This window comes from Oryza sativa, chromosome 1, assembly GCF_034140825.1.
Source record: "Oryza sativa Japonica Group chromosome 1, ASM3414082v1".
Lineage (NCBI taxonomy): Eukaryota > Viridiplantae > Streptophyta > Magnoliopsida > Poales > Poaceae > Oryza > Oryza sativa.
Window position 1 is genome coordinate 615,533 of NC_089035.1, and position 26,550 is coordinate 642,082.

Below are 26,550 nucleotides of genomic sequence, written 5' to 3' on the forward strand. Positions count from 1 at the left end.
GATTTGCCGATTATGGGTAGGAAGAAGATAAATGTGAACTTATTTTTGAACAAAGGGTATAAATATAATACATATGAAGTTATTTTACGACGGTGAGAGTAATACTAGTACTACTATGCTATTCGGCTAGGTTTGAGAGGGTGGTGGCCCATCGGAGTCTGCAAGCATGCATGTAGGCTCATCATATCATTATGCATCGACGGCGGCCTCTTGGGTCATCCAAAGAACGCTAGCTTCCTCCGTTCCATAATATAATAAATTTTGTCCTTATATTTTGTATTAAAATGTAAGGGGTTTGTGATCCGAGACAATAATGTATTTCGTACCTTACCAATTTATTCCTTATATATGAACAAATTATTTTGTTAGTTTATTTTTCAACTACCACCTTTTGTATATGATTTGTTCTTTTATTGATTATTTTTTAAGAAAATGTATAATCCCTTATATTATACGACATGGGAGTATATGAGTAATAACATTTTTAATTTCTCTTTCGATCTCGTTGTTATAGGGCCTAGCTAGTCTAGTGTAATTTCCAGTAGATAAATTTGATATAGTTTGGAGTACATGCCGACATGCAGTATGTGAAGGAAGGTGATGGATGGAATTATCCAGCAGGCCAGGCTACCTGCAGCTTCCAGCGATTATAGATAGATCGAAAGATAGAGCCTATACAGCATATTTCTCTCTGTACCCTACAATGAGAGAATTTCTTATATGGTCCTGAAATTTCAGCCCATTCCTTCTATACTTCCGAGTTTTGCTCAATTAATTCTTTGTATAACACTGAATTTTGGTTTTGATTTCTTTTGTACCTGCTGACAGTTAATTTGTGGAGTATATTGTTGGAATTGTAGAAGTATGTTTCTAGACTATTACATTCATTCATGAGTTTGATATGTGAGGTATTATTCATGATAAATTTTATTTTTTTTAATACTGATACAAAAGGTTTCATTTTTTATTTTTATTTTATTAAAAACACAATATTTTTTTGGATGCTACATACAGTAGATTTGGTAACTGTTACATATGCATTATCTAAAACAAATGCGATAAGAGACTAATTTAATTTATGTTTACCATATTGAAAAAGGTGACATAGATATTACATTTTCTATAATACCTTCTCATATATATATAAAAAAAAAATCTAATATTAACATAACAAATTCATTACTACATATACTTTCAACTGTAGTTCCACAAATTTCTCCATGCATGCCGATCTGAAGGTAAAAAAGTAATACTTATTTTAGGGTCGATCGACATATAAAGGATATAAAACAGATAAATGAAAATTCAGGGTATAAAAGGAGTAAACAAACTCAATGACATAAAAAAGATCATCTAATTAAATTTCATATGAAAAAACATAGTCCTATATATGCATGCAGGGCAGGGCAGGGGAGGCTCCCTACCGTACGCCAGATCATATCATGCATGAGGATACACACAGGGCACAGACGCCGCTTGTAGACAGCCCCATCCTGTCGCCACGTGTCGCGTCTCCCAACGCATGGTGCCAACGATCCAAGTCCCATGCATGACGAGGCTAAGCTAAAGAAACCCATAGCCGCATACCGTATTTGTAGCTATATACTCCTAGTCCTAGATAGAGCTTAGCTATAGCATGATCGAGTGAGTGGGCGCGTGCGTGCTGCCGCTAGAATTAAGTAGCCACCAGCAGCTGAGAAGGCGCCGGCGCCGCACTATAGCAGTGCCCGCAGACAGTTGCCGGCCGCGGCTAGCTGAGCTCAAGTCGAGATCTCCAGAGATCGATGGCCCGTTTCGTGGATCCGCTGGTGGTGGGACGGGTGATCGGGGAGGTGGTGGATTTGTTCGTTCCATCCATCTCCATGACCGCCGCCTACGGCGACAGGGACATCAGCAACGGCTGCCTCGTCCGCCCATCCGCCGCCGACTACCCTCCCCTCGTCCGCATCTCCGGCCGCCGCAACGACCTCTACACCCTGGTATCTGTATATATATATATATATATATATATGCATCATCACCTATCTATCTAGCAATTTACTGACCATCGATCAATTTGCTCGCTCGCCAACGCATGCTTGCAGATCATGACGGACCCGGACGCACCTAGCCCTAGCGACCCATCCATGAGGGAGTTTCTCCACTGGTATGTATGCACACTGATCGATCCATCCATCCATCCCATGGGATGTGGCACACCAACAAGTGTCAATTCTCCACAAGTACACTAGCTTGACACTTGCATGCATATATATGATATGATATGATTCATCGTATGCCTACCTAGGGATCGGATCTCTCAGGTCTCCATCACTCCTCCATATACATGATTGCATAGGATATATATGCGCATGATCTATATATTACTGATCATATGCTAGCACTAGCTTGTAGCTCTCTTCAAGTTAGTTTCCTTAATTTGATATATATATATATATATATATATATATATATATATATATATATATATATATATATATATATATATATATATATATATATGCATATAACTGCATCTTTTTTCTTGCACAGGATCGTGGTTAACATACCGGGGGGAACAGATGCATCTAAAGGTGCGTTCTCTCGTGTACCAATTACCTACCTCATCGATCATCAGTATATTAATTAATTTAGATATGTTCCTAGCTAGCTACCTTATGTTTTGTTGCCTGTCTATGCATTACCTGCAAACTATATATCATGTTAATTTAATCTTCAGTTTTAATACTCTGCTGGTTAATTAATCCATTCTAAGGAGTTATAACTAATAATATTTGTTCTGTTAGCATGCACGGCCAAATTAAGCCAATTAATTAGTTACCCTTATTATGACATAAATAATATATTTGCCGTCATTAATTATATTATTGCTTTATTTGCTAATTAAGATGTATATATACCAGAGAGTAGCTAATATAACTAGATTGGTAGTTAATTACATATATTGTTTTTGTTGATCATCTTAGGAAGAAGTAGCTAGCAGGATACATGTACACATCACACCTTTCTAGATCTATGGTGCAAAGTACAACTAGTGCACAATCAATCATATATACTCAGCACGCTTACGTATGAATATTTGGCTGTGTGTACATACATATAATTAAAATATTAGGCTAGATGGTGTAATATATATGTCATGACTGGGTGCAATGCATCTGTAGATATTACGTAACCCATTACGTACGATGGCATCGAATGGTAGCATATGCAGTATAATGGCAGTGCATATCATATGCATGGCGCGATCGATCGATCTTAACGACCGGGCCGGATAGCTAGCTGTGCCCATATAGGAAATATTTCCCCCATATATATATATATATATATATATATATATATACTCTTATACTGCTACTACCTCCGTCCTAAAATATAGCTATCTAGTATTAGATGTGACATTTTCAGATTCATAGTATTAGGTAATATCACATCTAGTATTAGGCAGCTACATTTTAAGATGAAGAAAGTAGCTAGAAGTAGATCGAAATGTACTTATTTTGGTGTGAAATTACCGCTTCATTGTTGTTGCGGCGCATGCATGCATATCGACACAGTTTGTGGATGGCACAAACTGTGAGGCATGCATATGGATGGATGGCCACCCTGGGCGCATGTACACATGTGAAGAAGGGAGGCAGCCACACGTGTCACGGCAGCAGCTAGCGCTAGCTGTGCCAGCCATGCACAACCAAGCGTTTGCTTAGGTGGCGCGACACGTGTATGCGTGCATGCATGCATTCGTAGTTCTAATAAAGTTCCATATGCATATACGCATGCATATCTCCATCGAGTCGAGACTTGAGATGAGTTGTACTACTGGAATACGAGTAGCTAGCAAGATATGTATTCTCTCCATTTCTTAGTTAATCTTTTTTTAATGTTTGATCAAGTTAATTTACAGAAAAATATACTAATTAACATTTTCAATACGAAATAATATATATTTAATGTTAAACTAACCTGATGTCATAGATGTTACGTATAAGTATTAGTCAAATCTGAAGAACTTTAACTAAGATAAAAGTTAAATGACTTATAATTGATATGAAACGGAGGGATGAGTACAAGATTGCATGCATAATATGAAAAAGTAGTATATGTGAATAAAAGGATGGATATGATATGAAATGAAATGGGATATATGGGGATGCAGGTGAGGAGATGGTGGAGTACATGGGGCCACGGCCGACGGTGGGGATACACAGGTACGTGCTGGTGCTGTACGAGCAGAAGGCGCGCTTCGTGGACGGCGCGCTGATGCCGCCGGCGGACAGGCCCAACTTCAACACAAGAGCATTCGCGGCGTACCATCAGCTCGGCCTCCCCACCGCCGTCGTCCACTTCAACTCCCAGAGGGAGCCCGCCAACCGCCGCCGCTAATAGTAATAGCCTACTATCTCTATCTATCTATCCATAATGAAGAAAGCAAGCACGCCTGCGGATGCGGCCGGCCGGCCCTACTATATTATTACAATAATATAGTTTTTGAATAATTAAGCTAGCTAGCTCTCAACTCAAGTATACTTACTGGAACTCGACTGCGTTGCGTACGCATGTCCTCATCATACGTACGAACGTGCGTGTCCACGTACTGTGTACTAGCTAGCGAGTACTCTCTCCATATATATCTTCCTCCACCGTCGTGTGGTACGTTTTAACAACGTACATGCATGCATGGATAATGCAGGCTCTATATATATATATATAATACTACTGTACTGTACTGTATGCTTTAATTAATTTTGTGGTTTGCTCTCAGATACAGCATATACTCCCTCCTTCCCTAGATGTTTGACGCCGTTGACTTTTTTAAATATGTTTGACCGTTCGTCTTATTCAAAAACTTTTGTAAAATGTGTAAAACTATATGTATACATAAAAATATATTTAACAATAAATCAAATGATAGAAAAAGAATTAACAATTACTTAAATTTTTTGAATAAGACGAACGGTCAAATATTTTTAAAAAAGTCAACGGCGTCAAACATTTTGGGATGGAGGTAGTATATACTTGCGTGGTTGCTCGATCGTCTGATCAAGTGGTATGTTCATATGTATATACAGCTAGCTATGCATATACTCTTTTCGTTTTAAAATATTTGACACTTTTTAAAAATTATGTGTTTGACCATTCGTCTTATTCAAAAAATTTAAGTAATTATTTATTCTTTTCATATCATTTTATTAATTGTTAAATATACTTTCATGTACACATATTTTTACATATTTCACAATTATTTTTAATAAGACAAACGGTTAAACACGTGCTAAAAAGTCAACAGTGTCAAACATTTTAAAACGGAGGGAGTATATATGTAACTATATAGAGAGACTCGTCGATCTCTTGTCGGAACTTGCACTCATTTTGCTCGATCTGTTCGATCGAGTTGTTTGTGGTGTGCCCCAGCCCTGCAGCCCACGTTAAAACGTACATGCTGTTTACACTAGCTAGCAAGAGCCAAGAAAAGCTCCTGTTTCCAAAAAGAAAAATAAAAAAGCAAGCAGCTAGTGGGCCGTGTTGGGATTCATCGATCCAACAAGTGGCCCAACCCTGACGGCCTGACTAGACAAGACAGCAGAACCGAATTTGGCTTCCGTCTCCATCGCTCGTCTCGAAGAAGAATCCCAAACTACACAAAGCTCTCGCCTATCCTCCCATGGCCATGGCGGCCGCCGCAATCCCGCGCCCACACCGCCCTTAATGTCCAGAGCGCTAGCGCCGCGAGGCCACCGCCTCGATCCATCCATCGTTTTTCCGCTCTTTCCACTGGCCTCCACCAAATATATATATATATATATTGAACTACTAACTGTTTCTGTGTGTGTGATAATGTATCACGGAGATCGATGAAACTCGCCACCGCACGCGGTGCTTCTCCGGTGATCGTCGGGGTTGCCTACTTGCGTCCGCGCGAGAATGAGCGATCACCCGCCCGCCCGTCCCCTCCCCTGTACGATACACTCCTCCCTCCTCTCCCTCCTTCCTCCTCCCCTTCTTCCTCCTCCCCTTCTTCTATTACAGTACACCACACAAAATTTTTTTAAAAAACAAAAAGTCAAAAAAATTTATGTATAGAAATACTATATATAAAAAGTTTGAATTCAAATTCAAATTTGAATCGGGTATGTAAACTTTTGACTTATAAACTTTGGGTCTATAAACTTTAGATGTATAGAAATACTATATATAGAAAACATTTGAATTCAAATTTGAAACGGGTATGTAAACTTTTGACTTATGAATCGGATATAATTCAAATTCAAATTTGAAACGGATATGTAAACTTTTGACTTATAAACTTTAGGTCTATAAACTTTAGATGTATAGAAATACTATATATATATAAAATATTTGAATTCAAATTCAAATTTGAATCGGATATATAAACTTTTGACTTGTAAACTTTTGGTCTCTAAACTTTAGATGTGTAAACTTGAGGTGTATAAACTTTAGGTGTATAAATTTACTAAAATAGAAAAGTAATATGGTGCCAAAAAAGGAAACCAGTTGGAGGGGTGGAGGGAGGGAGGCAGGAGGGGATCGATCGCTACCCCCGTCTCCAGGTGATCGATCGCCCATTAGGATCCCCCGTGTCCGCGCGCAACCGGGGGATCTACACTACCGAATACTGTATGCTTACATAGTGGTGGGCCTATTCAAACCGCACGATGGCCACACTTAGTGGGCCACTGGCGACCGCAAGTCAATACATATGGGCCTCATTATCCCAAAATTAACAATCGATCGAGGCAATAACGTGGCGTACAATATTTCTCCAGTGAAATGGGAGAGCTCAGCTCAGTGTGGGGATTCCGGATCGATCGAGGCAAAAATATATCAAATTCGTCCAAAAGGATGATGCGTCATCTAATTCAATTCGATGCCAAACATTTACAAGTTCCGCAAGGGAATGGATGAGTATATATATTGACGAACCAATAATACACATCCAGCGGTTTCCTGTAATATGTTGAGCGCCCCACTGCAATTTCGCACAGATCCGATCCGTCCGGACTAAATCGGACGGTTTATTTATGAGCCGCATAGTTAGTGATTTCTTTTTTTTCTTTTTCTTTCTTTACAGAAACTAGCTGGGTGGCCCGCGCAATTGCGCGGCTAGCACCCAAACAAAATCATATATTTTTTAGTATGATTTTACTTAAAATTTATTAAATAGCTATATCATGTCTTAAGAGTTTGAAAGATTAAACCTTATCATCCCCGTGTTTCTAATTATATACATTTTTTAAAAGTCACACCACTTGCTACCCCTTATGACATATCCTTCTTTATTTGCATGCTCGATCTACCACTATTTCTATTCATTCTCCTTGAAACCTTTAAAAATTGGATCTTATAGTTTTTAGAGTTTATTGTCACGTTGGGTTTCGTTTTTATAATTTCTAGACGTCCCGTCAAACGTTGCCATTATACTCCTCTATGGTCTGTCCACTGTCTCTTTTCTTTTTTGTCATTGAGATTTTAAAAATCGAACATAATTATCGTTTCGGTTCATTTTTACTTTCTCTACGGCTCGCCTGCTGCGTCCCTTCTTTATTGTCATTGAGATTTTAAAATCGAACATGATAATCATTGTTTTTTTACTTTTTCAAAGTTCAGAACCTTTAAAAATTGAACCTTGTAGTTTTTAGAGTTTATTGTCTTGTTGGGTTTCATTTTTTATAATTTTTTAGAAGTCTCGTCAAACGATGCCACTATGCTATGCTCCTCTATGGCCCGTCCGCCGCCTACTCTTTCTTTATTATCATTGTGATTCTAAAAATTGAGCATAACTATCGTTGAAATTCATTTTTTATTTTCTAGAAGTCACGTCAAACATCAGCGGCTCTGAAACTATACTACTATACACCCCGCCCACTGCTTCTACTTTTTATTGTCATTGAGATTTTTAAAATTGAATATGATTATCAATGGGGTTTTTTTTTTTACTTTCTAGTAGTCCCAGCAATCGCATTGCTCGTTTGCGTTACGGCTTGTCTGTCGTCCCTCCTTTTAATCGTCATTAGGATTCTATTTGGTGTTTTATTAACAATTTTTATATGTCGTATCAACCGCCACCACTCTACTCCTTTATAGGCCTCTTACTTAATTTATCTCGTCATGTGTTTTAGATGATCTTTTCTTTCAATAGTATTTATTTTTATCACAAATTTTAGTTATTTATAAATTGTATTCCTAATTGAAATCTTATTTTTCTTTTTCTAATTTTAGAATTTATTTTTTCAAATTTTAATTAATATCGTATTGTGTTCTTTTAGTATTTTTATTTTTATTTTTTATTTTCAATTTCAGTTTTTTGAAAATTGTATTCCTACTTGAACTCTCTTTTAATTTTTCTAATTTTGAATATTATTTTATTTTTCATTCTGAATTTTAATTAATCTCGTATTGGGTTCTTATATGGATTATTATTTCAATATTGCTTATTTTTAATTCCAAATTTCAGCTAATTTTAAATTGTATTCCTACTTGATCTCTTCTTTTTTTTCTAATTTCGGATTTTATTTTTTTATTCCCAATTTTAATTAATCTCGTAATTGGGTTCTTATATGGACTCTTTTTTTAATATTCCTTATTTTAATTCCAATTTTCAGCTATTTTAAAATTGTATTCCTACTTGGACTATCCTTTTCTTTTCTAATTTTTATTTTATTTTATTTTTATTTTGAATTTTGATTAATCTCGTATTGGGTTCTTATATGGAAACTTCTTTCAATATTGCTTATTTTTAATTCCAAATTTCAGCTATTTTAAAATTGTATTTCTACTTGGGTCTCTTTTTTTCTTTCTAATTTTGGATTTTATTTTATTTTTATTTCGAATTTCGATTAATCTTGTATTGGGTTCTTATATGGAAACTTCTTTCAATATTGCTTATTTTTAATTCCGAATTTTAGCTATTTTTAGATTGTATTTCTACTTGGACTCTCCTTTTCGTTTTTTCTTTTTCTCCTATTAATGTGGGAATTTCTAGCCCCCACAGCGAACGTGGTGCCTTCTTTCAAAGCTGTATTTTATTATAAATTAAATTTTAGTTGTTAAAAATAATATCATTGGATATTCATTTAAATTTAATTTTATATGATTATGATTTTGTTGCTACAATGAAAAATTTAAAGTTAAACTTTAGTTTTTAAGATCGTACTAAATTTGAACACGCCTTAGCTAGTTGGACGGAGAGATGTATCTCTACCAATGCATAAGTTTTCTGGTCTATTTATTCTTTTTTTCATCCATAGGTAAAAAAAAAATCACATTTTAATTCTAATTATACTGGCTCCAAAATATATATGTACGCACTGTGTTTGAATCCTAATCACCTGATCTGTTGATTGATCCTTAGTATCCATCTAGGATAAGGAAAGAATCAAAGCAGGAGTACGTCCACCTATTTGGACTTGTATTCTAGTACTTGATCAGTGTTGTCCGTTTGATCTAGCAGTTGTTTTCTATTCAGACTTCTATTATCAAAGTTAATCTACACCATCAAAGTCTAGTCCTAGTATAATCTAACGGTCTAGATTTTTCTTTTTTCTCCGATTAACGTGGGAATTTCTAGCCCCCACAGCGAACGTGGTGCCTCGTTTCAAAGCTGTTTTAATAATATAATAGATAGATACATACATACCACATGTCCCACTTACACTTCTTCCTCCCTCCGTAGCTAGCACGTTGTCATTTTTTTTAAATTACACAGTACAATAGACACTCACAATGCACACACACTCACTCCTATAAAGACACTGGCTGGACCAGTAAATACTGTAAATTGACAAAGTCATTATAGGCATCTCGCTATTGATGGGTACATCGTCTACCACTGAAGCATAAAGTCGTTAAATCCTGAAAAATTTGAGTCCAACCTAAGACTTAAGGTGCTACTATGACACTTGTAAGTTGTAACCACTAGAATATGGACCTTTTCGACGTTTTCGCAGCAGGTTGTCATTCTGTACATCACTGCATCTCATGTACACAATTACTATTATTTATTTTTCCTCTCGATGCATATGATTGTTAAACATAAATATTGTTGACCGCATCCGCATTGGCTGCTTCCTTGCTGATGGTCGTCGCCGGCAGCTGGTTGCCGTCGGAGTCATAGGCGATGTGGCCGGAGAACTGCAGCGGCCGGCACTTGTCTCCCATCATGATGGTCTTCCTCCACAATGCCTCCTCCTCCTCCACCGCCAAGCCGCCGCCGCCGGCCTCGTCGTCGTCGTCGCTGCTGCATCCCTGCCGCGACGACCGCCTGTTCCACGACACCATCTTCGCCATGGCCGCCGCCTTTCCGCCGATGCCGCTGAGGGTGGCCAGCAGCTGCTTCCGGCTGGCGCCGCCGCCGCCGCCTGCTGATTCCTCCGCCTTCAGCTGCGGCAACGACGACCCACTTCTCTGCTGCTGCTGCTTCCACAGCTTGCCGTGCTTGCTGCTCGTGCAGAGCGACACGATGACCAGCGCGACGGCGGCCACCGCGGCGACGATGACGACGAGGAGAGGCACGGTTTCGTCGGAGTGGAGATGGAGGAGGATTGCCCTCGCCATGGCTCGCGGCTGGCCGGAATTAATGCTGGTCAGACAGTATATGAGCTTGCCATTGCGACAGTAGTGAGCATGTGTGCACCGGAAATCGTCGCCGTGCTACACACTTCATGTTGACCGGCTGACAAGTCGTCGCCGGAGACCAGCGGTCAAGTCGGTCTCCGCTGCAGGCTGCACGCGCGCGTCCAGTACAGCCAACGGGGACACGCCACGTGGCCGGCTGCTTTGACCGGATGGATGGCTATATACTCTGTTCTGTTCGAACAGAGGAGATTAGGCTGGGCTGGGCTCTCTTCAAATTCATCTTGGGCTGAAAAATTTTGGGCCTGTAAACAACATGCGTGGGCTAAATATACTGGGCTGGATCAGGTTGACTAGCTGGGTATTTTGCTTGTCATTTGTCGGTTTTATTACACTGCAACTTCTGAAGAAAACGAAGAACAGCAAGTCTCCATCGCCATGCCCATGCATGCACCAAAAGTAGACTTGTATTTTACCTAATAATGAGTTAAAGACGACTATCAACATCCGTAACCAGCGGATAGCGATTCTTTGAGACCTTTTTGGATCGTCAAAGTTATTTATGGGTTAATCCATGTCATTTCTCTGAACATCCCCATGCATGAAACACTCTGAAGTCTGAACTTCTGTAAAAAAGAGCCCTACTATTATCTTTTCCTCATCTTTTATCGTTGGAATTTCAGAATCCAGAGTATTGGATCCTCCTTTTCGCTCGTGTATGATGTCACGACCGACAAGTCATCAACCACCGTCCGAACAGCAACCACTTGTAATCTTTTCCATTCTGTGGAAAGAAAGATACTACTCTTCTGAAACTAGAGACGGGATACTAATGGCAGAGTTGGTGGATGGGGAATGTGCTGTGAAGTTGATTTGCAGACAGAAGTATCTTCACTAAGATGCATCAGTGGCGCTGATTCAGTGCAAAATTAGGAACTGTTTCACAGAAAGAGAGAGTGATAGATACCAGATGCTCCGATCTTTTCAACTGATCATGACAAGAACAAAGCTATGGGCATCGCCTGGAGCTGGAAGTTTAACTGTTTCTTTCATATGTCAGTCAGTCAGTTAAAAAAAACACAGGGATACAACAAAATTGGCAGATATAGCTTATCTTTCATGGTTTATATATCAATCGCTCTTGTCACAGTCAACAAGACCTGCCTCTCCTCATTTCTGCAGTTCTACCATTTCACTCATCACAAATTTCATGAGTCTATATTAGTATTTACCATACATTTCTGATTCCATGTATGATTGAAAAGTAGTTGGGATACATGGCCAAAAAGAAGTAGAAAGAATATGCATTTCTGTGAGTGAAGATAATGGACACTAGGAAGGATAGGGTAGGAGAGGATGAGTATTCAGTAGCAAAGATATGCTGCTGCTGCACTGCAGGCCTTGCCTTTCCAGTGGAACAAGAGGTGGTTGTTTGCTACCCACTTGGCTATGGCTTTCCATTTTCCAAGCCTGCATTATCATCAGTGCCCTCCTGTTACTTGGACTCTTGGAGTCCTCCCCTTCCAGACCTCTCTTTCTCAGCCATATGTCTCAATGTGTGTGTGTGTGCTCCCAAACAGATCATCGTTGCTGGTGGCCGGTCACCATCCTAGGCCTGCCCTCCTTTGTACCATCTCTTGCAAATGCTCCAAACTTTCTAACAATTCTTCTTTTTTGTGTATTAGGTTCAAATCAGCATGCTTGACATCACAACCAACACAATGTCCTCAGCTGAAGGTGCACTGATGCTGCACGCTCTGCACAATGCATTGACGGGCTCTTACAGTGACCTGATTCATCGACCTGTCACTTGTCTGTAAAAACTTGGGTTTAAGGCTCATGAAAGCCATGATTAGAAAAGGGACTTTAGTTAATCTTTTCAGATAAATGGAGCCGAGTAGTGAAGCAAAAGGCAATAGCAACATCTTCTTAAAAGTGCCATTTCAGTGACCATACACACTAGTACTCCACTACACATGATTGAGAGTTTTCTGAACAATATTCAGTTGTCAGTTACTTGGTTTTCAAGCGAGCTACGCAATGTGGGTTCTACACAGATGTACATGTAACATGCTCATGTAAACATTTAACTCACTAATAAATGAAGACTAGGTAAGATAGCTGCTTTTGTTAGCAGATCATAACTAAAGCTAAACTGATGTTTGGTAGACCGTACCTGCAATCAACGTCTCTGAGCTTGTTTTAACACTTGATCCATTGACTTGCAGATTGACCTGAAAAAACTCTCCATTATGAATGACATTGTCGTTGTCGCGTAACATTGGCAAAATGTCCATTCTTTTCACCTGCTGCATGCAGTGAGACGCTCCACCGACACCCAGTTTGATCACAACCTAATCAAGAGCTTAATTTAGAAACTTATCACAAACCTCACACTTACGCAGTAATAAGATTGCAATAAGAACATAGTGGATCATGTTCAGAAGAGAAGGAAGAAGACGAAATGAAGCCTATCATTCTGCCGCCGCTCAACTGCAAGAACGGGCAGCCGTCCGATCGGCATCGGACGGTCACCGACGTCTCTCAAGGCGGCGAACATCTCCATCTTTCTTACTACTTTTAGCCATTAGCTTGGTGGATTAGTGAGCTCGCTCCTCCTTTTGGCACAAATTCTCTCGAGAAGGAGAGCGAATATGCCGTCTCTGCGGCCGATCTTGCTCGCCGCCGCCGCCGCCGTCGCCGTCGTGTCTCTGTGGCCGGCTGCCCGCGTGGTGGCCGACATCGATCCGTCGTCTGGGATGCCGTCGCCACCTGCGACCACCTCGCCGTTCCCGTTCTGCCCGACGACGCCGGCGGGGATCTCCACGCAGCCGTTTCCCTGGGCGGAGCCGTCTCCGACGACGACGACCACCATGTTCCCGCAGGATCCAGGGTTTCTTGCATCGGCGGCATGCCATGCGAGGACGGCGGCGCTGGCATGGATTCCGGTGGTGTTTGTGTTTTCTGCTTTCTTGGTGTTTTTGCAGTGAATCGTACTCACTGCCATTGATGTTGTATGTATGAGTTGAATTCAGATTCCATGATGTTTCTGAATATTGCAGCTGGTGTGATGCCATGTAACATGGTAATTTGATAGCCTTTGTATTGTATCAGATATATAGTTGCAAACACTATGTCAAAAGGAGTTCCTCTTTTTCTCTCTCGCTGTGCTAGTCACTCTGTTTCTTGTTCATGAGGAAAGGAAAGGAAAGATACATATGTACTTGATATTTGCACTATTTCAGCTTAAATCCAACCAGGAACTTAGTTTCAAAGTGTAGAAAAATTCTTTGTACATGAAATTGTTACTCAAATTTGATTTTTGTGTGTATGGTAAGCAGTAGCTTCATGGCTTAATGTTTCAAGCGGCATTAACTAGAAGCCTGAAATCATGAGGAAGATAAGTTCAGGAGGCAATAAGCCAATCATTCAGTAGTTTAATGTTGCCTAACAGAATTGCATGTCCTTACATACTCATTATTTTCTGATGTCAATATTACTGACTTGTTTGTGTTTATCTTTTATAACAAAATTCTCATCATATTTCAGTTGTCTGCACCCTTGTATAATATGGGATTAAAGCACTAAAATTTTCGTGAGCAAGATAGGGTGCCTCATGAGTCATGCCTATTAGCATGTTTTAGTTGAGTGCTATAACAAGACTGGTGTGATGTGCACATCTGCATACATTTCTGATCTGATCTGCTAGTACAGTAGCAATTACCACTAAACTTGACACAATAAGTTGGTTTATTTGCAAAGGCCTGGTCTTTGAAAGTGCATTTGTTGATGGTGAAAAGGTACTAGAGGTAATCTGCCACTTGTCAATCTACAGAGAGTCCACGAGTTAGTAGTATGTGCATTTCACAAATGACATCACTGGAGCGCCAAGGTCTAATCCAATTCCATCACTGTCACCAAGGAAAAAGATGATCAAAAGGTTAGGCCCCAACGTTCTGATGAAAAACAAATTATTAGCATATCTGTAACTTATTCTACACAACATGGTTAGTAGCATCTCCCCATTTCTTAACCCTGATTCCTAAAAACAAAACAAAAGTTAAAATGCCACTACTTGCAAATTTGTGACAACCCCTTGATCTGTGGGGACCCATATCATGATATTGAGAATAGATACAGAAAGAAAGAAGAAAAATATTCCAATCACTCTCACAAAAATGGACAACAGAGTGAGGAAATAACACAGCCATAATAATGGAGACGTTTAAATTACGTCAGGCTGCCACAGTATATAGTACACTTAGCCACAGGATCAAATTAAAATTCAGGTTTATTTTTTAAGAATAAAATTAAAAGTGAGGTTTTAAATCTCGGTTATAGCTATTTGAAAAAGGGTCTAGCTATTTGCTCTTATATAGTACAATTTAGCCGATACAGCTGTTTGAGAAGACCAACCATTAAATGTTTATCTGATTAGTAGGCACTACCAAAAAAGAGAGACATAAACGGAGAGATAAAAAGGAGCAGAGAAGAAGACCTCCACTGGCATTGGCCAATTCCAAAAGCGAAAGCAGAAGCCAACCATTATAACCACCCAAAATCGAATCCCCCAACCAAAAAAGAAGCAACAAGAAGAAGAAGAGAGGAGAAAGTGAGAGTGCACACACACTATAGCATAGCACTACTCTCTTCTTCTTTAGGAGAGAGCACACAGTTCCAAGAAAAGCTCTGAGCTTCTTCCATCGATCTCTCGGCCATGGCACGGTGGCTACAGCTGCCGTGCAGCCTCCTGCTCGTCATCATGCTCGTCGCCGCCACGGCCGCCGCCGCCGACGTCGTCGTCCGCGACGACGAGAAGTGCGCCGCGTGCGGCCTGCCCAGCCCCTGCGGCACGACGTGCACGTACGCCAGCCCGCCGCCGCCCGACGTGCTGCCGACTCCGGTCTACTACCCGCCGCCGCCGCCCGTCTACTACCCCCCGCCGTCCCCGCCGCCGGTGGCCTACCCTCCGCCGACCACGCCGTCGACCAACTGCCCGCCGCCGCCGTACGGAGGCGGAGGCTACAACCCGACGCCGAGCTACAACCCGACGCCCGGCTACAACCCGACGCCGTCGGGGTGGTTCACGCCGCCGAACATGCCGTCCTACCTCACGCCGCCGGGGACGCTCTACCCGCAGGACCCCGGCTTCCGGCCCAACGCGGCGGCGGGCGGCGCCGCGTCGTGGCGCGCGGTGGTGCTCGCGGCGGCGGCGGTGGCCGGAGCCTTGGCCTTGTGATCGGCGACGTATGGTAATTAATTACACGGCGTTTTTAATTCCCTTTATTATGTGTTCATAATAAGATTAGAGGAGATATATTCCGGTAAGATAATCTCTTTTTTTTTTCGTTTTTACGGTTCATGTTCACGTTGTTGTTGTTGTCGTCATCGTCGTCGGCAAATTAATTGTTCTTGTCATGTAATGTTTGTTGATCGATCCCTTTTGGTGATAGGAAAGATGTACATCAGACTCTGTAATAATCCATATATATGTCTAATCAAATTTCAATTACATGTGGCAATTAGCTCATATATCTTGATCAACTCTCAGAATGGTACAATGCTCGTGTTGTTTTTACCCCTACATGGATAAGTGAGGTACTTAAACTTAGAGAAAATTATGAAAGATTTCTCTTATATAAGAGAGAAAATGCAAAAATCTCTGTGTTTTTTAAGAAGTGGGAATATTACACCTCCTCTGCATCTTAACACAGCCTTAGGTTTTTATTACAAGATGGGAAAAAAATAAATGTGGGACCCAGTCCCACTTCAAAGCAACAACACTAATAGAGACCAAACAACTCATCAAAAAATTATGTTTCCATAAACCATCAACAATCAACTCCAAGCAGATAGGTCCAATGACTATACCATTCTGATTCTTCCATCGCTATTATATTACATTAGTACAAATACAACCGGCTAATACACGTAAATATAACCTATATAGAATTAATATTCTTTTAATCTTAAAAAGAACAATGTCATTGTGATTTGTGAGTTTGTGACAGATCGAACCAATTTGACCGGCATAATTAGGGGTCCACGGTTAACATGGCTGCAAAACCAGTCTACAAAGCAAAGCTTATTGCCACACCTATAATCAGATAACCCTTAACTAGAAATAAATGAATGCACATCCATTTGTGGAGCTATAAACTAAAAAGAAGAGAGGAACCATAATCTTCCATTCAAAGTTCAAAAATGGTCATTTATGCGAATATTTGTCGGAAGAATTTTATCTTATTTTATTCTCTGTTCCAAAAACTTGAGTTTTTATATCGGTGCACTGCACTGGCATGGTATATAAACATAAATTCAGTGTGTACTACACAGTTCCAGTGTTAGCTGGAGTGAAGTAGTGTATTGAAGATATCATCAATTAGCATAGCCATGAACACATATGCGTCCATGTCCAAGAGGACATCCAAAATGACGATGGAGTCGCACTCGATCGACCGGTCGGTGGTTGCCGCGTTGCTGTCAACGATTGAACCGTGTTTTAATTCCATGCCTGCTTGTATTATTAATTTATTTTATTAGCTTTTAAAGAAAATTATCAGGAGAGCTGCTAAGATGGGTAGAGTTCAGAAAGAACAGTTGCTGATGCTTCCATGATACCTAAACCAGTCCAGTCTAGTCGTTCTACTTTACTGGCAGCTAGTACCAATTTGACTTGTTCTTGTACTAGTACTACTGCTCCTTTGGACTTGGAAGAGACATCCTACTGAACTGCATCCAATTTGCTCACAAAGTCCAAATAATCTACTAGTAGTGTTTACTCACAGTGCTAGGACATCCAGATACGCAGGTATGCACGTACTTACAACATTTTTTAACATAATGAGAAAATCCCGGCGCCTTTGCTTTCACTGAAGCTAGAACCAAATTATTACAAAAATCTGTCAAAAATCACAAAGCAAATAGAAAACTCAGCCTACTTACACATGGCAATCCAGAGATATGGTTAACAAGCTGGATTAGATTTCGACCTGATAAACTCAGAGCAGAGCAAGTCAAGATTTCATGATCCCTGTTGAATAATGAATGCTCTTCCCTCTCTTTAACAGTAGCATAGATGGAATCACTTGCAAATCTTGGACTACACTATGTTCACTTTTTGCACACATTTAATTTTGATGTGTAGCAGTAGCACTGGTGCCCTTAATTTGCTGCCTTCGTAACAGAAAGCAAAGGCACACATGTATGCCATTCTTTGTGCCACCAAACGAGTGAGAGAGGAGAGAAGAATGTTAGGTGGTTTGGCAAGATGATTAGGTTGAATTGGCCTGGTTACACATATCTGTTCTGTCATCATTGCAGTACGTGCTGAATAGTTGCTTGGCAGTTGGCACGCTCAAGGGAATTGACAATTTATTTGCTCTTCTCCTTTAGATGGCAGTACTGGTAATTAAGCTAAGCCAGATATGTAAATATGTAATTAAGAGTTGCATTATCAGAAGAGCTAGCTAGTGTACTTACAGTGAGAGTTTCAACATGCCATCCTGTTCTATTCTGTTGAATGGTTGAACGGGTGATTGATTTTTGATGATTATTATTCCAGTGCACAAAAGAATAAAGTAACTATTACAATGTTGAAAATAGAATTAAAACAATATTCTAATAAATTATGGAGTACCATTTAGAAGCTCGAAAAACACACACATTTTAACACATTCACCCCTTCCTAAAAAAAGTACTACCTCCGTTTTTTAATAGATGACACCGTTGACTTTTTCTCACATGTTTGACCATTCGTCTTATTCAAAATATTTACGGAATTATAATTTATTTTGTTATGAATTGTTTTATCACTCATAGTACTTTAAGTGTGATTTATATCTTATATATTTGCATAAAATTTTTGAATAAGACGAATGGTCAAATATGTGAGAAAAAGTCAATGGCGTCATCTATTAAAAAACGGAGGGAGTATTGGTCAGTTGCAAGTGCAGATGCTGAACAGAAGCAAACAAAAACAACCCATTCGAATTCGATCGTTCGTTTGTCAAGAAACCAAGAGCTACTATATGATGTGAATGGGCCAATCTAACTGCAAAGCCTTCCTAGCTTTATTTCTAGGCCTTTCTCAATTAGGTTGGCTTGGCCCAACCTAACATTCTAGGCCACACTACAGATCTGAGGATACGCAATCTCTCAGAGAAGTCTGAAGTCCGAAGATAAGCATCTGCAGTCGCTATGGACAAATGGGTAGAGACAAATGACGTGATGAAATGAAAGATCCTTGTATATATCCTCTCTTTGATGCCCGTTCTTTCTGCCCATTCAGATGAACAGCTATCAATGCTAGATTTGTTGGATACTAGTATATTGCTTGAATAATGCCACCAATTACCATAGTGGCGTTTACAGTGAAGAGATAAACTAGTTCCATTGTAATGATAATCAACTGATGCAGGGTCTGGTATGCAAATGAATGATAGTGGCTACAGTAGAAATGGAACAATCGGTGTTAGTACTTTATTGGGCAGCGAAGTATGTGGTCAAATTGTCAAAATCCTTAACAGTAGCAGCCACTGATCAGTTTGGAATATTGGGCTGGAACTGGAGTGGTTCAGAGAAGCTTCTCATCCTGCAGATTTTCTGACAGGCAAGATCCATCCACATACTCAAATCAGATTAGTTCCTTCCTTCCATTGATTATTGATTTATTGTCAGTTTCCTTTGCCACTCTTGTGATCAGATGAGTCAATCAATCATCAACAAGCTAGCATGCCAATACTCAAGAGGTGGTGCATTCAGATAGCAGACATGAACGGCGTGGGGAATCTTGATCCTGTTTTGCTCATGACTCTGCTTGTGATCACACGCAAAAAATGCACCCACATTTTTTCAGACAACAGGAGAATATTAGTACAACCCAGAATGATAATGAACATTATTATACTCTTACTCGTTGTCCTTTGCATCTAATTAGATGATTTTAGCCCGTGCATTTGAGTAGCCAAGTCAGTGTACTTTCATGAACTACTAATTTTAATCACTTGTATGCATGTGAGAGAGAAGAAAAGGGGAAGTTATACACGTTAGAAGAACAGATACTGCATGCATCCATCTTCTGATGATCCATGCGGCCGGCCAGCGAGTATAGAGCTGTAGGGCACAGCTCAATTCCCTTTTCTCTTAGTAGCTAGCTAGAAAAGTCTATCAGAAAGAAAGCACATTTTCTTGTCCAAAAAGATAAAAAAGAATCAACCATTGAGGGCGGTGCCCCATCAGTTTGAGCCTTTGCCTTCAACAAGTTAAACTAAGAGCACCCGCAATGTTAAAGTAAGGTGCTATCTATAAAACATGTACATCTCAGCAATAGACTAGATTAATAGTAAACCACTTCAATGGTATGTCTACATGGGTATCTATAGCTGTCTAATCCATTGCCTCGTTTTTCTCTATAGACTATCTCCAGGTTAGTAGATAGCTTTGCTCTCTCTCTTCATTTAATCTCTTCCAAGTAGAAAAATATGCTGATATAGATCTCTTGTAGAGAGCCTATAAATAACTATTGCGGATGTCCTAAGCATCCAAACTGAGATGAAGCAGGAAATAAAAAGGGGGCAGATTTAGTTAATTTGCGTTAACCAATCCCCTGATCTGGTTCGATGTGATGTGAAGGGAAGCTCAGCTGAAATGCTTAATCAGTTTCAGTACATATGCTGAGTGCTGAATCACATCCGAATAAACATATATATACAGGGAGATATCGGGAATGAAAGGCAATTGTTTGGTGCCTGAAAGCACGGCATGTCATGTGGTGGTGTAGGACGTGCAGTTCGAAACCGATTGGATCTACTGAAATCTCTGATGCCGATGGAACTGAAAGAGACCCATGTAGAGTACGTATGAGATCATCAAGCTGCATACTAATGCTACTACAGCTGTACCCTGTATATATAGTTCGTCAGAATTAAGTCTGGATGTTGTGAAGGTAATTAAAGGAATTTATCAATTGTGTTGACGATCGATCAGGCAATGAACCCATTATTGTTTGCCTCCAAAACACATTTCTGTACATCCATCAAGTCTGAAATTCTTTCTCCTTTTTACGACTCAAGAATTAAGAGAAAAGAGAGAGAGAGAGAGAGAATGTGACAGCAGAGGGCATATGCATGGTGACATAGATCCGATGAACGCGCGAGTGATACGACGGATCATATATGCAACCGCATAAATTGTTTCGCACTTACAGCTGGACCCTATGATGCATGCATTGCATACCAACAAAAGAAACAATCTGGAACAGGGCATCCATCCATGCAACACGCCATTTCTGCTAATCATGTCAATCAACGAAAGCTCAAGGCGGTTTCTTCTCCGGTGTTTCACTAAATCGATTAGATTTTGCATGAATGAATCATATCAATGATTCAGAAAACCAAAGTAGATCACGGCTTACTTTTCTTTTCTCCCAGTTTGATCAATTTCCACCCTTCAAATTCTATAATTCTCTTTTGTTTAGTAAGATTTGCATAAGATTTATGATATTCGAATAAACCTTGGTCAAATGATCGATGATAAACTTGTTTATTCAGTAAAGTAAAAAAAGTGTAGTTAACGAGACGCTCCCGGCCATGTCGACAGCTGAGCTGACAAAAGGCGCGCCAGCTATAACCCCTTCGTCCCCTCTCCTCTTCTTCTACCTCGCGACCACTTCACTGGACTACACTACCACCTCTCTCTCGCTCTCTCTCGCGGCCATGGCGTCGTACAGGTTGCTCGTCATCCTCGTCTTCTCCGCGCTCGTCGCCTTGGCCGCCGGCGACACCTACCCGGCGGACTGCCCCTACCCATGCCTGCTGCCGCCGCCCACGCCGGTCACCACCGACTGTCCGCCACCGCCCTCCACGCCGTCTTCCGGCTACTCGTACCCGCCGCCGTCGTCCTCGTCTTCCAACACGCCGCCGTCGTCGTCGTCGTACTGGAACTACCCACCGCCGCAGGGCGGAGGAGGCGGCTACATTCCCTACTACCAGCCTCCCGCCGGCGGTGGCGGCGGCGGCGGCGGTTTCAACTACCCGGCGCCGCCTCCGCCCAACCCCATCGTGCCGTGGTACCCTTGGTACTACAGGTCGCCGCCGTCGTCGCCGGCGACGGCGGTGACGGCGCGGGGGCGTTCGCTGCTTGCCTCGGTGGCCGTGGTAACAGCTGCTGCTGCTGCTTTAATTACCGTGTTTTAATGTAGCTCTCTTTTTCTTCTTTTCTCTAGTTTTAATTTCTTTATTTTGGAGAAATATATGATGAGGCAGCATTGTTATTCTATACTATATACAAATATGATCTATTATATTGCTCTAGTTTCTCCTCTAAATTTTTGACTTAAATAATTTAGTTTGATGTGTAGTGGAGCAACTATTGCAAGTTCTTCAAATCGTAATGCTACTGATCACAAGAATCTGGCCTTTTCCCGGTGCCTCTCTCCTTTTACTCCATTTTATTTTGCACTGAATTCCCAGCTTTTGTGAGTATATATATTCTCTACACTATAGTGTTATATACGAGAACAAGTATTGATAAACCTGGAGTGAACAGATTAACACCTTGGACTAATTAAAAGAATCGTGTCATTTCCGGTAAAAAAAAATCGTGTCATAGTTTTAAAATTGGCATTCATATTTAATTTAAGCTTATTAAATTCAGCAGTAAATTGATTAGATGGACGCATACACCAGACGTACATTCATAATCCGCATTTAGTTGCATCAACTTGAATGCAATTTTGATTAATTCGCGGCTAGTACGAATAACCAGTCCCTACAACTACAAGACTACTCCAAGCATATATACATCCTTGGAATAGTCTTTCAAGCTTCAAAGATAGATCCTCCGTGTCCATTGTATATAAGAATTTAATTCATGTGCTCATTATTTCCCCTCGAGTTTTTTTTTTTAAAGTATGTATATCCTTTATGCATGTGTCTAGTGTCTAGTGGAGCTAGTTCAGCCACAAATCAACTACACGTGGAAGGGGAATATATGTACAAAATTCTCGCGATCTTAATTAACTACCCCCCAAAAGGTTTGCTTAGAGTATTGTCTATAATTAAATTGTTGGCGAAAAGGTAAGTATGAATGATTGACGAAAATATAAAGGATGGATGGGAGGTGGAGGGGAAAAGGTTGGAGTTCAATAATGGGTCCAGGAGGTTGGGAGTACACTTGATTTCTCCTCTATGAAAATCAGCTAGCTCACTCATTTAGCCTTCTTCGGCCCATCTATTTTTTCACGAGCACGCAAAAAAAATTACACATTATTCTTTGGCCCATCTAAGATAGCTGAAATTGATAAATTATCTGATATTTTAAGCTATTTAAGTGTATAAACGAATGAATTGACAACTAAAAGTTGAAAAGTTACTTTTGAAAACTATTAAAAAATTTATATAGAAATTTTTCATATAAAACAAACCGTTTACGAGCCTAGGAAGCATGCAAGCGAAAATCCAAAATCAGAGAAAAAAAATGGTGTTCTATGTTCAGGAGTCAGGACAAGGTTACGTTGGCAGCCAGGCAGCTAGATAGGCTAGAAGCCAATTGAGTAGGAAATATGAGCAAAAGCACATTGATAGTTTGTTACATATAGTTACATGCATGCCAACGGCTAGGACCGAAATTGCGGTGGCCTTGGTTCACACTTCACCACCTACAAATCTTGGAAATTAAACGAACAACTTTCTACCGGCACAAACAAGAATCATCATGCGATCTCCCTTTTATTTAACCTGAGGATAGGATGCATGACAGTAACTCAGAAAGCACTTCTGCTCAGATTCGTTGAGATGATAAAAGGTGAACAAGCAAGATCACCAAGCTACTATGCAGCTCACTGGCACTGTTCAGTGATCAGATTCGGTGGCCGTGCAGTGCCGTTGCCGCGAAGTTTCACGCCATTGCTGCTGCTGCAGCAGCAGGAGGAGGTCTAAAAGAACAGAAGGGAAGCATTCATCAAGAGGGGAAGAAGGAATAAAGGCTACTTACAAAAAAAAGAAGCTCATTTTGGGTGGTGGTAATTGGTAAAGGTGTCCTTCTGGCTCACCAGCAATGTCCAATACTCCAATTGCTTTCAAATATTCTTTTAATCAAAAGGGGAAGAAAAGAATGCAATGCCTTTTCCATGCCACTACAAAAACATTTCTACAATGTACTTATCTGCCGCAACCTCTTGCAAACAGCATGATTAATGGGCCATTAGTGACTTTGAAGAGGCTTTTATCTCATACTATGAGACCATGTCATGAGTACTCATGAGCAACTAGTCAGCCACATTCAGCGAATGAAGCTGCACAGAGAATAATGGAAGCACCAGGCACACGTGTCGATGCATTCTCATCAGATCCAAGGCATACTTGAATCACAGCTTCACTTTGCGCACTTCAAGATACCCTTGGATGATGCGACAAACTTGCCATCCAAGAATGCAAGAAATGGTCAAAACTACTCCACACACAAGAGTTGGCACACGGCAGAGCTACCTACCAAGTATTCCATCAGGCATTTTTTTTTTTTAGAGGATGGAATATAGCTCTCTTTTTTTGTTAATGTTGATACACTGAGTTCTTGCTAAGATAAGTGGCTTTAAATTTCAGCACCATAGCACTACTATGACACAATAACAATACTAGAATGTGCAATACTAGCATTCAGTATGTCAGTCATGGCATAAGTGTGGACGCAGGACAGTGCATTAGACTATAGTGGCTTGGGCACGACTCATGTTGTCAAACATTACTTTGCCTAAGATGCAAGCATCACTTCAAAATTCGTCAACGAGGAGATCTTCAGGATTCAGAGCACATCATCCAACAAAATATGAGGTTTTCTTTCATTCTGGGAGAGGTATATACCTCACAATTTGAGAGGTAAAAAATTATACCGGTTTAACTGATTAGAAAACAAGTTTATGATTAGCACTGGCAAGACTTTTCTAGTCGTTCTGAGGTATAGAGAGGTACATATACCTCATAGTGTTATAGTGTTAGTCCTGAGGTATATACCTCTTAATCAAATATCTATACCGCTAGAAAATGTAAAAAAAAAAAGTCTGAAATATTTATAAAGATAAGTTTTCAATCCTTTTCCAACCTGTTAGATTAATTTTGGTACCTCTTTTTATGGAGAGGTATATCTCAAGGATGAGGTACATACATCTCAAAGGATGAGAGAAAATCTCACAAAGTATACCCCATATATCTAAACTGGGGAAGGGGACGATTGCAAACCCAGCTAGCCAACAACCAAAAACAATTTAATAATCCATGAGACCTAGATAATATCAGCGAGCTTAGTTGCTAACTGAAGCAAAAGAAGTGACGCATCAAACTAAAATGTACTCGAGGCACTAACTAATTGTATAGAATTTTCTCAGATGAACATAAATGGAAAGTTTACTTCTTTAATAAAAAGAAACTTTTAGGAAGCTTGAGCTCGTTTTGGGAAGATTGAAGATTGAACTGCCTTACCTACCACTTTCAATATGCAAAAGATGACATTTTTCCTTTTTCTAAGATGGGGTAAACAGGAGAGCTGGAGTATCATACCTTGGGACCAGAAAACACAAAGATAGCCGCTTGTTTTGACAACGTCTTCAACTTTGGCAGCTATTCTGCTATCCCAAGATAGCCCGCTTGGTTGAGAACGTCTTCAACTTTGGCTGGTATGCTCCATTTCTCTTCCTTTTTCTACTGCCTATGGCACCAGTCATCTGTTGCACTCTCGTCTTCACTGTCGTTTAAATTGGTCAATAGGCATGAGGCAGGCTCCCAGTGCATGCACCTTTTTCTTTTGTACTTCAAAAAATGTGAATCCAGCATTTCACATCTTACACATGGGTGTGTCCAATTCAAAGTAAATTTACAAGAAGGTCAGAATATTTGAGCATTACTTAAGACATGTAACCTCATAATTAAAAATGGGCACCATTTTACACTAAAAAGATACCAGAGGTAATACTGTCAAGCTTAAACCTGTCAAAAGATCAAGTAGTAATGAATAATCTTAAATCACAAAACTGGATCGAACACAGGATACCAGAATCTAAAATTCAGCAATTTGGAAACAAATTAGTGACTTAGTGAGGATCATACAAGTAACTACCTGGTAGGTAGCTCTATCATTTTGTCTGATGGAATACTTGGTCAGCATTTGAAATGATGAGGTATGATCAGCATTCTCAAATATATTTAGGAAAAAATATTTAGTTCCTTCAAGCAGTAAGGTGAAGCACATCAAGGGCTTCCTTATTTGAACACTGATCTAAGAAACAAGAATTCAGATTATAAGATCAGATCAGTGAGAATCGATTTCCTTGGACACTATTAAGACTACAAGTAGATCCCTCTTACAGAAAAAAGAAGCATATTGGAAAGCATCAAGACCAATTATTGCATAAAGTCATGTAGAATTGATTATGTTCTGAATTCCCAGAAACAGCATAGACTAGGAAAAACTTTATATATTTAGGCTGTCATCTTTACGTTTTCAACTGAACTATTTGTACTGACTACTGAGTACTGATAAACAGAGTCATTTTCACAAAACATATGCAGAAGAGCCAATTAATTTCACCCTCATTCAACCCTTTGAAGTCCCAGAAACAATTGATTGTGAGGATTGTTCAGCTTTACACACAAGAAGAAAGATTGTCAACAAGTTCAGCCTTATTTGATTTTCACAAAGAATATGCAGAACAGCCAATCAATTTCTCTCTCCTTCAACCATTGAAGTCACAGATACAATTGGTTCTAAGGACTATTCAGTTTTATGTACAAGAAGTAAATTTGTCAACGAATTAAGCTTTATCACCTCAGTCAGACCCAACAATGGAAATGAATTAAACGAAAGAAGCAAATATATGAGTTTTCAGTAATGTTAAAGTAGTTATGTATGAAAATGTTTGTTGTCGGAAGTTCTAAACTATTTGAACAATTTTGTATTTCAATTGGCTTG

At 40.0% G+C, this 26,550-nt stretch overlaps 5 protein-coding genes and 1 non-coding gene across 6 annotated transcripts; 4 read left to right on the plus strand and 2 right to left on the minus strand.

The window, feature by feature from the left end:
* The first annotated feature begins 1,631 nt into the window (after positions 1 to 1,631).
* Positions 1,632 to 4,743, plus strand: MFT2 (protein MOTHER of FT and TFL1 homolog 2-like). The gene is made up of 4 exons (NM_001372198.1): positions 1,632 to 1,979; positions 2,085 to 2,146; positions 2,533 to 2,573; positions 4,157 to 4,743. The coding sequence occupies exons 1-4, from the start codon at positions 1,785 to 1,787 to the stop codon at positions 4,381 to 4,383; spliced, it is 525 nt and encodes a 174-aa protein (NP_001359127.1). The 5' UTR covers positions 1,632 to 1,784; the 3' UTR covers positions 4,384 to 4,743.
* Positions 4,744 to 9,699: 4,956 nt separating this feature from the next.
* On the minus strand, positions 9,700 to 10,583 carry LOC4326146 (uncharacterized). The gene has a single exon (XM_015779924.3). The coding sequence runs from the start codon at positions 10,570 to 10,572 to the stop codon at positions 10,045 to 10,047; it is 528 nt and encodes a 175-aa protein (XP_015635410.1). The 5' UTR covers positions 10,573 to 10,583; the 3' UTR covers positions 9,700 to 10,044.
* Positions 10,584 to 13,195: 2,612 nt separating this feature from the next.
* LOC4326114 (uncharacterized) lies at positions 13,196 to 13,753 on the plus strand. Its single transcript, XM_015774310.3, has one exon. It carries the CDS (start codon positions 13,245 to 13,247, stop codon positions 13,578 to 13,580), a length of 336 nt encoding a protein of 111 aa, XP_015629796.1. The 5' UTR covers positions 13,196 to 13,244; the 3' UTR covers positions 13,581 to 13,753.
* A 1,342-nt stretch (positions 13,754 to 15,095) lies between these two features.
* On the plus strand, positions 15,096 to 16,120 carry LOC9271945 (extensin). Its single transcript, XM_015766899.3, has one exon. The coding sequence runs from the start codon at positions 15,308 to 15,310 to the stop codon at positions 15,827 to 15,829; it is 522 nt and encodes a 173-aa protein (XP_015622385.1). The 5' UTR covers positions 15,096 to 15,307; the 3' UTR covers positions 15,830 to 16,120.
* Positions 16,121 to 21,226: 5,106 nt separating this feature from the next.
* On the plus strand, positions 21,227 to 21,902 carry LOC4326116 (uncharacterized). Its single transcript, XM_015787084.3, has one exon. It carries the CDS (start codon positions 21,306 to 21,308, stop codon positions 21,783 to 21,785), a length of 480 nt encoding a protein of 159 aa, XP_015642570.1. The 5' UTR covers positions 21,227 to 21,305; the 3' UTR covers positions 21,786 to 21,902.
* Positions 21,903 to 23,120: 1,218 nt separating this feature from the next.
* Positions 23,121 to 25,857, minus strand: LOC4326117 (uncharacterized). Its single transcript, XR_003239536.2, has 3 exons — positions 25,699 to 25,857; positions 25,143 to 25,568; positions 23,121 to 23,524 (listed from the first exon to the last, which is right to left on the minus strand). It is a non-coding gene; the product is annotated as an uncharacterized protein (transcript).
* Positions 25,858 to 26,550: the final 693 nt, after the last annotated feature.

Coding starts and splice junctions, on each gene's coding strand:
- LOC4326116 (XM_015787084.3), top strand. CDS start 21,306: ATGGCGTCGTACAGGTTGCTCGTCATCCTCGTCTTCTCCGCGCTCGTC.
- LOC4326146 (XM_015779924.3), bottom strand. CDS start 10,572: ATGGCGAGGGCAATCCTCCTCCATCTCCACTCCGACGAAACCGTGCCT.
- LOC4326114 (XM_015774310.3), top strand. CDS start 13,245: ATGCCGTCTCTGCGGCCGATCTTGCTCGCCGCCGCCGCCGCCGTCGCC.
- LOC9271945 (XM_015766899.3), top strand. CDS start 15,308: ATGGCACGGTGGCTACAGCTGCCGTGCAGCCTCCTGCTCGTCATCATG.
- MFT2 (NM_001372198.1), top strand. CDS start 1,785: ATGGCCCGTTTCGTGGATCCGCTGGTGGTGGGACGGGTGATCGGGGAG. Junction 2,147..2,532: donor ATGAGGGAGTTTCTCCACTG/GTATGTATGCAC, acceptor TTTCTTGCACAG/GATCGTGGTTAACATACCGG. Junction 2,574..4,156: donor GGGAACAGATGCATCTAAAG/GTGCGTTCTCTC, acceptor ATGGGGATGCAG/GTGAGGAGATGGTGGAGTAC.